Source organism: Zootoca vivipara, chromosome 13, assembly GCF_965207765.1.
Source record: "Zootoca vivipara chromosome 13, rZooViv2.hap1.1, whole genome shotgun sequence".
Classification (NCBI taxonomy): Eukaryota; Metazoa; Chordata; class Lepidosauria; order Squamata; family Lacertidae; genus Zootoca; species Zootoca vivipara.
Window position 1 is genome coordinate 37,789,067 of NC_142596.1, and position 15,096 is coordinate 37,804,162.

The following is a 15,096-nucleotide window of genomic DNA, read 5'->3' on the forward strand; positions in this document are numbered from 1 at the left end:
AACACCCCCGGCGGCTCCTGCACCACGCAGTGCAGTGCGGGAGTGAAGCCAAGCTGGAGGGGAGGGGCCAGAGCAGAGAGCAGAGCAAAGAGGAGGCGGAGGGTGCGGGGAGCCGAGCCGGGACTCCTAGGTCTGCCCTCCAGCCGCTGCCCGCCTCCTCCAAACCTGGCTCCCAAAACTTGACTCCCCTCTGGCGGGAGAGAGCCCTGCCGTCGCCACCAAGCATTTCCCGACGAGGGAAGGCAGAGCAGGGATCACACAAGCACCACACTGCAGCCCAGCAGCAACAGCGAGACCGGCGGCTACCCCATGGCAGCCCTCACTGGGCAAAAGCACCGAGCTCACGGGCGCAAAGGGGCAGCTCCCACCGCTGCCTCCGAAGTCTCCCCGGGCTGCTGTGAGGGACTGCAGGCGACGCAGGTGGAGGGTAGAGGAACAGGAGGGGGGCGCCGGAGGGATCCTTGAACCACGGCGCTGGATAGGTTTAAGACGGCCCTGAAGATATGTAACAAATGCTCTAGGCCAGCCGCCCTGGGAAGAACATTCCACAAGTGGGGAGCTGCCACAAAAAAGGCCCAGTTTTGTGTTGTCACCCTCTGGACCTCTCAATTGGGTTTATAAGGGGTGAGATAATCTTTCAAGTATTCTGGTCCCATGCTTTATAGAACTTTATACACCAGAACCAGCAGCTTGAACCCCATAGCTAATTGGCAACCAGTACAATTCTTTCTGTAATGCATTTTGCACTTGCTGCAGCTTCTGGGCCTGCAATACATAGAGTACATTGCAGACCCTCCAAGTGTCCCTATTTTCCAGGGACTTTCCAGATTTAGAGAAGATGTCCTGGTTTCTGATTTGATCCTGGAATATCCCGCTTTTCCTAAGGATGTCCCTATTTTCATTGGAGAAATGCTCAAGGGTATGGAGTTATCCGACCCCCGAGCCATCTGAAGGGAATGCTGTATAGAATTCTTTTCAATGTTTAATGTTTTATTATGATTTTATATATGTAGGAAGCTGCCCAGATTGGCTTGGGCAACCCAGTAAGATGTGTGGGGTGTAAATGGCAAAATTATCATTATGGAATGGGACGTCCCTATTTTCATTGGAGAAATGTTGGAGGGTATGGCATGACAGTATTTTAAGTTCTCTTAGCACCTCTTCTTTTGGTGTGGTGGCAACAGCTCAAGGCTAAATTGATTCCTAGCTATGGTTTGTGCAGATGGACAATAAAGTCACATTAAATTATAATTAAGATGCCTGCAGGGGAAAGCCTATCTATTTTTTTAAACAACAACAGCCCATCTTGTTTTAAAAGTAAAGAGAATACATGCTTTACACTTTGTGTCCTGCTTCCCCCCACTGTTCATACCGGTACTTCGTTTGATATGTTTATATATGCCAGTGAATCCCACATTATAAATCACAGTGTTTATAATACTTGTACATTCAAAATGCAGCTGGACATTTTAGATGACACATTTAAAAACACAGACAGAAGTTGAACAGAACATGCTACAAAACTCATTGGAGCTGGAATTAAATAGTTCTATCACCTTAAAATTGCTGAGGATCTTGGTGGACTATTTAGTTATTCTTTTCTGCCTGTTGTAGCTATTATAATGCACTGTGCTATATGCTAGGGTTGCCATTTGTGAAATCCCAGTTGCAACATGAACGGAATGGTAGCTTGGTCTTGGGCAAGCTGCCATTTTTCTCCCACAGCACTCTATTGATAATAGAGGGAAATAGCAATATTGCCCATTTTATAAGTTTGCTTTGTGGATTACTAATGTATGTGAAGCAGCTTTAGTGCTCAGGAAATAAGCAATTTCTACTTGAATAATTATGGATTGATTTAATATGCTTTTAATACCTTTTTATTTCCATCTGTAATACTTTTCAGGTGCTAAACTATGAATTAAATGTGTTGCTTCTCAGAACTGCATTACACCATTTAAAGATGAGCAAGTGATTTTCCTCAGTATCACGTGTATTTAAATACAACTTTGTGTAGATTTCACAAGGGGTCCTGCCGAATTCCTTGAAGACTTATGAAGGCAAAAGGCAGACTAAAAATGTCTTAAATAAGTAATCAATACATAAACACACTGAGTTTTCTGTGTATTTGAGTTGTGGCAGTCTTGTGGAATAAAAACATAAGACTGGAGCACAAAGAGCTACTACTGTGTAGTGCTGTAGATGTCTACTCAGAAGTAAGTCTTATTTTCATGGGACTTACTCCCAGGTAAGTGTGGAACTGCAGCAAATTAAAAAAGGGATTTGCACTAGCTCTATATAATTTATTTTTGTTTGGTTTTGAACAGCTGATATCCATGACATACCACATACTGTTTCCCAGAGTGCTCAACTATTTAAAAGCAGAGTGCCATGGGGTTGGCTGGGGGTACTGTTTGAGAAGAACAAGTTGAGAAATTGGAATTGTGGGATCATGGTATAATTCACATTGTAGCATAGGTAAAACTCAGATAAGAAACAAACAAAATATGGCAGATATCCATGCAACTGTAAAAGCGCCAACTATAGGCCTAAACCTTGTATTCACCTTGTATTCTTGATTAATTTATTACAAATATTCATGTCCCAGTTTTCTGATTCAAAAGTGAACCACTGAGGTGGCTAACACAAGCAGACGTTTTGTTGTTGTTGTTGTTTAGTCGTTTAGTCGTGTCCGACTCTTCGTGACCCCATGGACCATAGCACGCCAGGCACTCCTGTCTTGCACTGCCTCCCGCAGTTTGGTCAAACTCATGTTCGTAGCTTCGAGAACACTGTCCAACCATCTCGTCCTCTGTCGTCCCCTTCTCCTAGTGCCCTCAGTCTTTCCCAACATCAGGGTCTTTTCCAGGGAGTCTTCTCTTCTCATGAGGTGGCCAAAGTATTGGAGCCTCAGCTTCACGATCTGTCCTTCCAGGGAGCACTCAGGGCTGATTTCCTTAAGAATGGATAGGTTTGATCTTCTTGCAGTCCATGGGACTCTCAAGAGTCTCCTCCAGCACCATAATTCAAAAGCATCAATTCTTCGGCGATCAGCCTTCTTTATGGTCCAGCTCTCACTTCCATACATCACTACTGGGAAAACCATAGCTTTTCCATACATCACTACTGGGAAAACCATAGCAGACGTTTAATACCACACAAAAGAGAGTGATTAAAAAGCTAACTGATGAGCAGCACACAAGCACACATCCCATAATCCTGGTGGACATTTTATTAGATTTTAATAGAACCTTGTGACAAACCTTCTGGAATAATGACAGTGCTTGTATTTTAAAAGTCTGAGATTATAACAACATCAGAGCTCTTTGAACAATTTGAAATACCGGTAATTAAAAGGGCAAACATTTTGCTCTCTAATTTATTATGAAAAAGGTTGCTTGACTGTGTGTGTGTACGTACACACACACACACACACAAAATATACTTGGCAACATTTCAGTTTAACTCACTTTATTTGGGGAATGGCTCTTATTATATTGTTTGGGGTATAGTTCCCACTCCGGAGCCTTCACATTGGAACCTTGGCTTGCACTGCATTTCTGGCAATGGCAAATGCATTGTTAATCCCCATAACTAATAGCATTTCTGCTTGTCTCATGTTGCTTTTAGCAGTAGGCTTTTTAAAGTGCTAGTCTTTCTGATAGACTCAAGGCATCAGATGTGTTTATACTATCCTGAGCCCATGCTGCATTATAAAATGAGCACCAGCATCTTCTGGCATGTCCATTGCAGTAAACAGGTATATTTCACAACAGGACACTAGATAAAAATGTTTGGCACTGCAACACAATTTAATTGCTTGATGTGCTCTTAACTGAACGAATGTATTTTTGAAAGGTTGTTATTCTAAAAGATGAGCCACAGTTTAGTATTAATTTGTTTTCATTGGTAAGTTTCATTTGTTGCTCTCCACATGGAGGAACAAGTCTTCAAAAGTTAAGGCACAGGCTTAGCTCAAGTGTCTGTTGTTTCAAATAAGTTATAAAAGCAAATGTTACTAAAGGTGTATATAAAAGGTTTTTTAAGTGATATGGGGATTCCTTGCTCTTCATGTCCAGTAAGTACTTGACCCTACTTAGAGATTTTAGCCTGTAAGTGTAGAGATAACCAAAATGACTTTCCTGTGTAATCCATTTCTCTCTCCTCTCTCTCTCTTTTTTCTCACAGTGACTTAAAGTTCATACCAGTGAAAGAACTGAACACTCTAATTTAGAATGTTCTGAGATGGTATCTGAAGTATTCTTCACAAACTGATCAAAGGCTAATTTTACTCTTCTGTCCAGACCTCACAGATTCCCTGCAGTTATGACTGAAAAGAAAGGCTGCACATTTACACTGTAGTGTTACAGCTGCATGGAGTAACAAGTGGTCAACCTGCATCTTATTAGGCCAGTGGTTGCTGCAGATAAGAAAATATTATACCTGCCACCCCCAAACTTCAGCCCTCCAGATGTTTTGGACTACAATTCCCATAATTCCTGACCACTGGTTCTCTTAGCTAGGCATCATGGGAGTTGTAGGCCAAAACATCTGGAGGGCCGCAGTTTGGGGATGCCTGGATTATACCCATGACTTAAGTCAGCAAATAAATAAATAAATAAATAAATAAATAAATAAATAAATAAATACCAACAAATTTGGCCACATTTGTGTATACTGTAATTGAATGTGGCGGCAAACCTTCACCCTCATATACTGATGATCTCATCTATTAGCCTTGCTATAGATCAGGGGTCCCCAAACTAAGGCCCGGGGGCCGGATGAGGCCCAATCACCTTCTAAATCCGGCCCACGGATGGTCCGGGAATCAGCATGTTTTCACACAAGTCGAATGTGTCCTTTTATTTAAAATGCATCTCTGGGTTATTTGTGGGGCATTGGAATTCGTTCATATTTTTTTTCAAAATATTGTCCGGCCCCCCACAAGGTCTGAGGGACAGTGGACCGGCCCCCTGCTGAAAAAGTTTGCTGACCCCTGCTATAGATACTGAAAAGATGGAGAGAATAGACAGTGACCCATATTTTCTTGGTGTAGATGTGTGATTACACAAGGCAAAAGTCATGAACTAGAAAGAATAACTCCCTATGTGCTCTTTCCAGTCATGGAGAATTAGAGTTGCTTTATACTAAGTTCTCTATTCTGAGTGTGCTGCGCAATTTATAACCCTAGTGCTCTAGATTTATTAGGATCAGAACTACAAATAGGGGCATGAGAACAAGTTCCTTTTTTTGGTTAATAGAGACAGTGTGAGGCAATGTGCAGTGCATTACCTGGAACATTGCATTGCAGGGTATGGCCTAGTTGCACACCACTCTAAGCCAAAATTGAACCACAGGTTATTGAACAAATGGTGTGTAAACCACAAGTTCAGTTGATTGCAGCATGGCTTGTTTGTGTGGGGGGTGGGGGTAAGTTGTTGGGTCAGGTTAGCCATATTGATTTGTATGCTGTTGGCCGGGGGACTCAGCATTGCGTGCGAATGTGGCAATTTTTTGGGGGGGGGGGCTTTCTAGAATAATAGAATGGTATTGTTTTCTAAGTTTGTTACGCACACACTAATTTTTGGTGCCTGCAAGCCTGCACAGATATCTAGAATGGTGATATATTGTTTAGTTTATTGCCTGTTTTTTGAATGTTTTAAATAGTTGTTTTAATTATTTTTAAACAATAATTTTATTGTTTTATTCTATTTGTAAACCTCTTTAAGGATTTTTTTTTAAAAAATAAAGCAATGTATAAATTTTATGAAATAAATATAGAACTAACAGAACTCATATTTTAGACTAATAACTTTTTTATATGGCAATATGATACTGAAAATCAAGTTTTTTGGACATTGAAAGTGTTTGTCATTCGAAAACAAACAATGTCCTAAAATTATAGTGTTGAGTTTCTTTTGACCATCTGGCAACTACTTTTGTTTTGTTTCCATTAAAAAAAAGTAGAATGGAAACTTCACATCCTAAACATATACCGGTATTCTTAAGCTATCAAGAAGAAACAGGAGAATGCAATGTAGTTTATTACAGTATATATATTTCCTATCTTAAATCTCTTTTCAAAAAAACTTTATTTGAAGAGAGAATGTATACATGCTTAGATTAATTGTTTGCTTAGATTCCCTTTTGTTATCTCATATCAAGTCTCAAGGAGAAGTATTAAGATGTAATCATTTTGTTTTGGCAATTAACTTTAAAAAACACACACCAAGATCTACGGAACCAATTTATTTTTGACCTGCAATTCTTTGACTAGGAACTAAGTCCTATTGATATCCTTGCAGTCTAAAAGTTTGTAACTGCCTCCCACAATGTGGTATCTGGCAGGTGTTTTGGATTACAGCTCCCATTAGCCACAGGCAGTGTGGACATTTGTCTAGGTCGGGGTAGGCAACCTAAGGCCCGGGGGCCGGATGTGGCCCAATCGCCTTCTAAATCCGGCCCGCGGACGGTCCAGGAATCACCGTGTTTTTACATGACAAAAAAATGCAGGATCAGGTCCACTATGGCTAAGTTACTGATTTAAACCAGCCTGTAAATGTGTTGGTAGTGTCATTTGATTGCTGAGTGGAAATTTAAAAAGCAAGCAAGGTTGTTTTGGCCCTGAAGGTGTGACTTAATTTTCAAAAGAGAGAAACAGTCTTTTTCTTAAAACTCTGTGAGATAAACTTATTGGCCTTTTGCCGCACACATGGCATTTTATATGTGACATACACACAACTGTGGAGTTGTGATAACTGAGGAAGCCTGTAATGAGTTATGCCAACTCAGAAATACAAGAATTGAATAAGTAGGTGGAGAGTCAGTTATTCAGTTTGGACCAAAAGCAGATGTAAAAATACCCCCATTAAAAATGGATTACCAGAAACCTTACGATAGATCTTTAACCTCTGCATGATTCCCTGAGCACACAACAGAACATGTCAAACTTCCAGTGATAGTTCTTTAATAACAAATATATAGTGGGTTGGATTGAATAATATCTTTTCCTGAGCCAGTGCATATGCATGGTAGAATGTGAAAACACATTTTCTTTTCTTGCCTACCCATTCAGCCTTCCCTGCTTACGGGCATTCATGCAGGAGCATAGCATTTGAGTAGGGCCACTATGTATAAAAACCAGTCTGCACAAGGATGATTCCTGGATTTTATCTGGGGTAGAACTATGCTTTGGACCTATTCACATAGGACTTCATGCTAGTAGGTTACTGTATGGATGACTGAGGACACTGGAAAAGAGTTGGGTAGGGAGTGAGATGATTGTGGTGGACTGGGGTAAGGTCTGATCCCAGCCCAATTTGTATTAAGTGTTAAAATCACTCCTTACACTTGATTTTAGTAATCCTTTCAACAGTCCTGACAGACTAGTGTTATAATCCCTGTATCGTAGATGCAGGGCTAAAAGAATAGTGCCGTCCCTTAAATCATTTAGTAAGTTGGGTGAGATTTGATCTGGGGACTTCCCTGCACTAACAGCACCAGCTCCTAGGGAATTGATTGTAGATAAGGACATTTACAAAGAGAAATCTTCCACAGATAATTTGCCTAGTGTCTTGGCAATATTCCACTACCATCAAAACACAATGCAATATAATAATGCACGAATTCAAGTTAAAATGCCTGTGCCACTCCACCATGGAAAGGAGCATATTCTGTCTGTGTTGATGCACCTAAATCCTATGGAAAACAAGGGGTCGTAATGAAACATTAAGCTGTAGGGCTTAAGTCCAATTAATTTAGTGAGAATTATGTATTCCTCTAACTTTCTCTGGATAGCACCCATTGTACTTAGCTACTCGTAAAACTGCGTTCCTGATTGTCAAATAATTATTCCCTTTTTTCTGTTGCCAGTACTTCAGCTAAGGCTACAGCAAAGGCGGACAAGAGAACAGCTGGTGGATCAGGGAATCATGCCACGTAAGACTAATTTTATTTTTTGCAGCTTGTGCAGCACTGAATTCTCAGACTTCTTGCTGAAGACAAAAGGAAATAACCAATAACATTTATAACCCCCAGAAAACAAAGGGATAATCAAAATTATGTGCTTGCACTGTCTTTTTCTCTCTCAGACACGCACACAGAGAAATATTACACCTTTGTGGAATATGTCTACCATTTTTAAGTTTAGAAAAAAACTGGGAAAATACATTTTTTTGTTTAAAACCAATAATATACTTCATTGAAGTATTATGGATTAATTAGAAATTCAATGAATAATAAAATGATTTATTGTCACATGTCTCTGTAATAGCTAATATTAGGATGTCTGTATGTCAATTTAGAACTACTGCTTCAGAAGCAACGAAAAACCTTTACTGCTTGGAGATATATATATAGGCATGCACTGTTTCTAAAACATAATTCAGTTGGTCAGAACCCAAAGATACCTTCCACATGAGAAAGTTGCATGACACATGTGGAAGTTATGATGGAAAACCTAATCATGTGGAGCTGGGTGGGTTTTTGGTGTGAGAGGCTAGAATGAGGGGCTGGTTTTGTATGCTGAGTGGCGGTTTGGGAAGAGGTGGCCCAAGGCAAGAGGCTGGGTTGCACTTTTTAGTAGATTGCTTGGGTCTGTTTCCACTGCACTTTCAATAAACCTTAAAGATATGAGCCTCTTAGGGTGTGTAGGAAATGGGCTTTTTGTGTGCATTTTTAGAAACATCATATGCACTTTGTTTCCTGCTAATTGTTTTATTTTAGCTTTGCTAAGTGCTTGCTTTACATGGAGTTTGTTCCTATTTATGTCGTCTTATAAACTTTTCCTTCATTTGTGTGTTTGTGAGTTGGATAGTTTATGTGTTTGGGTGGAGGAAGGTGAGGCAGGGGGAAAGAGATGCCCCAATCCGGACAGTCCGTGGCAAAGTGAGATGCAGCACAGGTGGATGAAGAGAAAATAATAGCAAGCAATTAATTGTGGTCTGTGGCTTTTTTCTGTTCTACCAACCTGTCCTCCAGGCTGGTAGTGCTGTTGCAGTATGCCAGGTTGGTCATTGCCATTCCTTATTTACAATTTGATTTTAGGTGAAGGAGCTGACTTGGCATATAGTACCATGATGTGAGTGTATGTGCTAGGTGAGACAGATTTCACTCAGTTTGTCCCCATGGTACTTGGTACCATATCAGCGTAGGCTGGGTGGATGACACCCTGAGTGCAAGTTACATAATCTCATAACCAAGACAACTGATGATATCAGCAAAGAAAGCTTACTTCTGCCACCATTGCATCCTCCAGTATTCATCCAGCAGAGTTTTTCTGTGATGAATGAGTTAAGCTCTTGCCCTGTGAAAATAGCTTGGAACCCTCAGAAGCCTGCTGTGACAAGTTTGCAAGGCATTTTGAGAGCAAAGTTATTTGATGCCATTGTTTATACAGCACTAGAGAAGGTGGTTAGATCCCCATCAAGTCTGGTTGTTTGGTATCAGTTTCAGATATCAGGGCCTGATAATGCAAAACAAGATGCTTGTGGATACTTGAAGATGTCAAACCCATCACATGCAGGTCTAACCTTTGTCCAACTTGGGTTGTTAGAGCTAGCTGGGGTATTGAATGAGCAAGCCCAGAGGGTATTTAATTCTTCATTGCAGGAGTAGGTAATGCCTTCTGCGTTAGAGGTGGCCATAGTGCACCCTCTCCTCAAGAGATCTCCCTGGATCTGGAGGGTTGCATCAAGTACTACCCAGTTACAAAGATTCCCCTTTCGACAAGATGCTTGAGAAGGTGGTGGCTGCTCAACTTCATATGCATGTGGGGGAAGCAGGCCAAATTATGCTGTTTGGGAACTCCTGAGTACAACCAATCCCTGGCAAAAGTGAGGTTGCCAGTCAGCTAATCAGTCCTAACTGTGAGTCCCTTTTGGCAGGGATGGGGGAAGAGTAATGCAAGGGAAAGGGGAGAATAATGAGAGTGCATGAACGTTATTTTTGTTACTGTAAGGCAGACACTTGAAACCAACCTATTATTCTCCACGCACATTTACCTTATTTGGTTTCTGTTTGCCGTTTCTAAACAATTGTCACCTCATGCTCTAATACTTACTGGTATATAGAGGGAAATTAATGCAAGCACCTCATTTTTCTGCTCATGGTCCTTTGGATCCCATTCAATAATAATGAAGTTCATTGAACTTATTGGTCGATGTTAGGGTTGCCAGACTCAATAGAGGACAGGACTTCTGTGCCTTGAATTGCCCTGCTCTCTTTTGAGTCTGGAAACCTTAAAGAGAAACCAGCAGACCCTTTGTTTAATTTCCAAGCAGTCCTGTCCTCTATTGAGTCTGGCAAACCTAGTCGATGTAGATGTAGGTTTTATTATTACTAACAAAAGCCCCGTCATTATGACAGGTAGGGGAGGGCAACAAAGAGAAGGCCATATATTGTGGATAGAGTGCATTCAATGTTAGTAGAAACAAATATCAAGGAGTATAAAGTATCCATCTTTACCAGTATGTTCTGATAGTTTCATGTCAGTCTTTTACTTCTCCACTGTAGCTTTGAAGAGCCCAGCTGCATTCCATGAACAGATAAAGAGCTTGGAAAGAGCCAGGGTAAGGAATCAAGTTTAAACGTGTTGCTTCATTCTTCACATATATTTGCATTTGGAAAGGGTAAGATATGCAAGATATGTGAAACAAGATGAAACAAAACTAGATTATAATCTCTGGAACTAAATTTTGGGGTCATTTTTAATGAAATTTAAAGTCCTACAGTAACTAATACAAACAAGCCAAAAACAGGCAACAGTATGATTACTTATAATATCCTTCAGTCCTTTCCCCAGTCACCCTCATCTTCCACTGAATATAGATTTACAGTAGATAATCCCAGCTGAGATTCATTTTCTGCCCAAACAAACCACAATGATGTAAAGCCCAAGGGTTGTTCTTGGCTTACGAATTGTGGTTTGTCTGGTAGAAGTAAACCCAGAGCACTGGTTTGCATGTCACTCTAAGCCAAGGCTCATGATTTGTTACTCCTGGCCCAACAAAATGAGCATTGGTACACTGCTCATTCACAGTAAGCCATGGTTTATGGTTTACCATGATAGGTGCCAGTGTGTTTCATTGTAATACAATATAGGACTCAATCATAGAACAGCTTAAGCTCAGTGCTGCTTAATGACATTCAGGGGGAAATGCTGACTTGTATTTCCTGTGGTAAGTGTGTTGCGTATTCATGTTTAATCTGCTCAATAGAAGTGGCCTTAAAAAATGGGCAAACTGCACTATTGGGAAGTCATTCTTGCATTTAAAAAAGTCAAAACAGTTCAAAACACCATAAAGTCTGGTGGTTGTAACTGCTGACTTGCTAGGAATCCTAAATTAGATTTATACCACATTTTGTTCACTAGCGTCACTATGTAGAGGAATAGGTTTGAAATATGTCATCTACAAAGAGTAAATTTGTATGAGTTGGATCTTGGATTGTAAAACGTGAAGGGGAGACGTCTGCATTTTATCCCTTATTGTGTGAGTTGCCAAGAACCTGATGTTCTGTAGTATTCTCTAAATGATTTAATAATAAACATAAAACATAATCTTCCGATGTAAGGCAACATCTTGCAAAACATTCTCAGATGGCTATGTTTTTTCTGTGACCAAAGAATTTCAATAATTTCCTTCAATGACAGCCATTCAGGACTGCAATAAAGACATGTACTCTGAAAGCTATTTCCCAAAAATGTTTCCTTAAAGTGAACTGATTTGGGTGAATTGCCAGTAAATGTGGTATATTTAACGTTCATGAATTTTTTCCTTCAGACTGAAAATTTTCTGAAGCACAAGATACGCAGTAGACCTGATAGATCAGAGTTGGTCAGAATGCACATTCTTGAAGGTGAGGACCCTGATGTCATATTTTCTGGTTGAACAATTTAAAACACTCAATATGGCTTCAGAACTTGAATATATTCCAAACCTTTAGACAAAGCCAATGAATCTCCCTTGAAAAATGAATTATTAATATGTGTTGATCAAATCTAATTTACTCGATTTACATATTTAACAATCTTTGATTTAAGGTAAAGTAGATGTTAGGGATGTTAACTGTGATGTGGCGTTTCTAGACTACTTAATAAAGAATATTTATCTGCTTATTTCAGAAATTTGTACTTTGATTTCTACTTCAAACACAGATATAGCTGCAAAGATTGTACAGTGCCAGAAATGCATAGCTTGTGGTGAACTGTGCTAGCCATTAAAAATATTTGTCCTGTTATACCGTATCTAATCTGAGGTCAGCAAATGCCCCTCTAGAAATGCATAAATAATGTGATCTAGATTTACCTTTAGATGTTGAAAATATGGTTTTAATATTAAAATCAAAACCAATGTTCATAAAAAGGAGTTGGAAATTGTATAGTTCTTTTTAAAATGTGTCCCCTTTCTTCCAGAGACCTTTGCGGAACCCTCTCTACAAGCAACTCAGATGAAACTGAAAAGAGCACGATTGGCAGATGATCTGAATGAAAAGATTGCTCAGAGGCCTGGTCCTATGGAACTTGTAGAAAAAAACATCCTTCCTGTAGACTCCAGTGTCAAAGAAGCAATTATAGGCAAGTAGGGAACCTGTGACATCATCATCATCATCATCAATTATTTATACCCCGCCCATCTGGCTAGGTTTCCCCAGCCACTCTGGGCGGCTCCCAACCGAATATTAAAAACACAATACAGCATTAAACATTTAAAAGTTCCCTAAACAGGGCTGCCTTCAGATGTCTTTTAAAAGTAATATAGTTGCTTATTTCCTTGACATCTGATGGGAGGGTGTTCCACAGGCCAGCGCCACTACTGAGAAGGCCCTCTGTCTAGTTCCCTGTAACTTCACTTCTTGCAGCAAGGGAACTGCCAGAAGGCCCTCGGTGCTGGACATGGGTCTATTGATGCAGAAAAGAATGAGAAGTGAAAACCTGAGCCTTAAAGGACCTTCCAAGTAATGAGGTTTCGAAAATATACATTTAAAAAGGTGCATTTGTGAAGTCATTTGTTGTAGAAGATCCAGATGGTTTCTCTCAAAATGCATTTTTAATCATAATATATTTATTTTTAATAATAATATAATGAATTAAAAATAAAAATGTGTGCCCCACCCCATTCTAACTATCCAACCTCCCAAAAAAATTAACACCTCTTGCAATGGTTTGACCCCTTTCCATTTTAACAGTACAAATTCTACAAATACCTTCCTCAAAATCCTCAAAATCATTTCTCCTGCATATTTCCTGTCTTAGCACGTTAATTTATCATTAACTAGTGGAATTCAGCCCGTTAAAATAAACGGGCGCTAGAACAGATTTTATTGTTTTTTAGTGTGCAAAGCAGAGAGGAACGGGTGTGCAGCCCCGCCGAAGCGGCGGCCGTGGGAGGTGCCAGCCGGCCCCCTCCACGCACCGCCGCCACAGAAAGAGGCCGAATTGCGGCCTTCTTCTGGGCGCCCGCTGCCCAGCTGGGCTCAGCGGAGCGCCCCAACAAAGCGGCGGCTGTGGGAGGGGCTAGCCGCCCCCCCCACGCGCCGCCGCCACAGAAAGAGGCCGAATTGCGGCCTTCTTCTGGGCGCCTGCTGCCCAGCTGGGCTCAGCGGAGCGCCCCAACAAAGCGGCGGCTGTGGGAGGGGCTAGCCGCCCCCCCACGCGCCGCCGCCACAGAAAGAGGCCGAATTGCGGCCTTCTTCTGGGCGCCCGCTGCCCAGCTGGGCTCACCGGAGCGCCCCAACAAAGCGGCGGCTGTGGGAGGGGCTAGCCGCCCCCCCACGCGCCGCCGCCACAGAAAGAGGCCGAATTGCGGCCTTCTTCTGGGCGCCCGCTGCCCAGCTGGGCTCAGCGGAGCGCCCTGCCGAAGCGGCGGCTGTGGGAGGGGCTAGCCGCCGCCCCCACGCGCCGCCGCCACAGAAAGATGCCGGATTGTGGCCTTCTTCTGGGCGCCCGAGCCCAGCTGGGCTCAGCGGAGCGCCCCAACGAAGCGGCGGCTGTGGGAGGGGCTAGCCGCCCCCCCACGCTCCGCCGCCACAGAAAGAGGCCGAATCACGGTCTTTTCTTGGGCGCCCGCTGCCCAGCTGGGCTCAGCGGAGCGCCCAGACAAAGCGGAGTAAACGGTAGGCAGAGGGGGGGAGCGCACGTGTGTGTGCGTCCTGTCTCTCCGTCCAATCCCTGTGTCTCTAGGGTACATGCGCAGTACCCCAGGGACACACGGGACAACTTGGACGCAGGGACAACTTGGACTTTATTATATAGGATAGCTTTACCGGTAGCTATCATAATTTATTTCTGTGAGTATAAATACCTTTAAATACCTTTGTGATGACTCACATATTTATTTATATGTTTGTTCTGCTGGTGCTGTGGTTGTCATCAACGGAAATGCAAAGCATCTTATTTTTTTGCAAAGACAATTATTAATTGATAAAGATTTTCTTTCAGTGTCATCTGCTTCCTTTGTGGGGGATTTTTTGGTCCCTTTTCTTTTTCTGTGTCCCTTACAGTTGGAAGTGCTGTATATCTGACACTCATTGGATAGTACCTATGACGTCATTAGTGACGTCCTTTCCATGATATCCAAGCCATTTTGTGTCCTTTAAAATTTTGAGAAGCATTTCTTACACCACCTAATTTAAAAAAAAATATTAAATACTCTGCACTCCTCTCCAGATCTGAAACGCATATTTCCCTTATACTTTCCCCCCCAAAAGCAAAACACATAGATGTAGTTATGTCCCACAGCAATACTACAATTTGCCCCTTGTTCATTTTGTGGAACAGGATACTGACACCAGATCAGGGATTGTTCTATTTTTAAAGGGGGAAATAGCAGTATATTAAACAGGGTGGATTTGATTTAAATCAAACTGATTTAAATCACGATTTAAATCACTAGTCAGGAAAGCTTGATTTAAATCATAGTTGTCTACATAAAGACTAATTCTTGCTGGTATAACTTTAATATGCAAGTAGATGAAGATTTTTAGAATAACAATTTTCATATTAGTTTTTTATCCCCAGTTTAATAGGTTAATCATTCATATTTGGACAACTTTACTGTTGTACTTAGGAAGGAGAAAAATAACCATTACCTTAATAAT

General features: G+C 41.4%; 1 protein-coding gene across 7 annotated transcripts in view; it reads left to right on the plus strand.

Moving 5' to 3' along the window:
* MRTFB (myocardin related transcription factor B) overlaps nucleotides 1-15,096 on the plus strand; it is a 94,418-nt gene that overhangs the window by 56,390 nt on the left and 22,932 nt on the right. For all 7 annotated transcript variants that reach the window (XM_060282878.2, XM_060282875.2, XM_060282877.2 and 4 more), the window contains 4 exons: nucleotides 7,873-7,938; nucleotides 10,513-10,568; nucleotides 11,781-11,856; nucleotides 12,413-12,574. In XM_060282878.2, coding sequence (XP_060138861.2) covers nucleotides 7,873-7,938; nucleotides 10,513-10,568; nucleotides 11,781-11,856; nucleotides 12,413-12,574 — 360 coding nt within the window. The remainder of the gene's footprint in view (nucleotides 1-7,872; nucleotides 7,939-10,512; nucleotides 10,569-11,780; nucleotides 11,857-12,412; nucleotides 12,575-15,096) is intronic.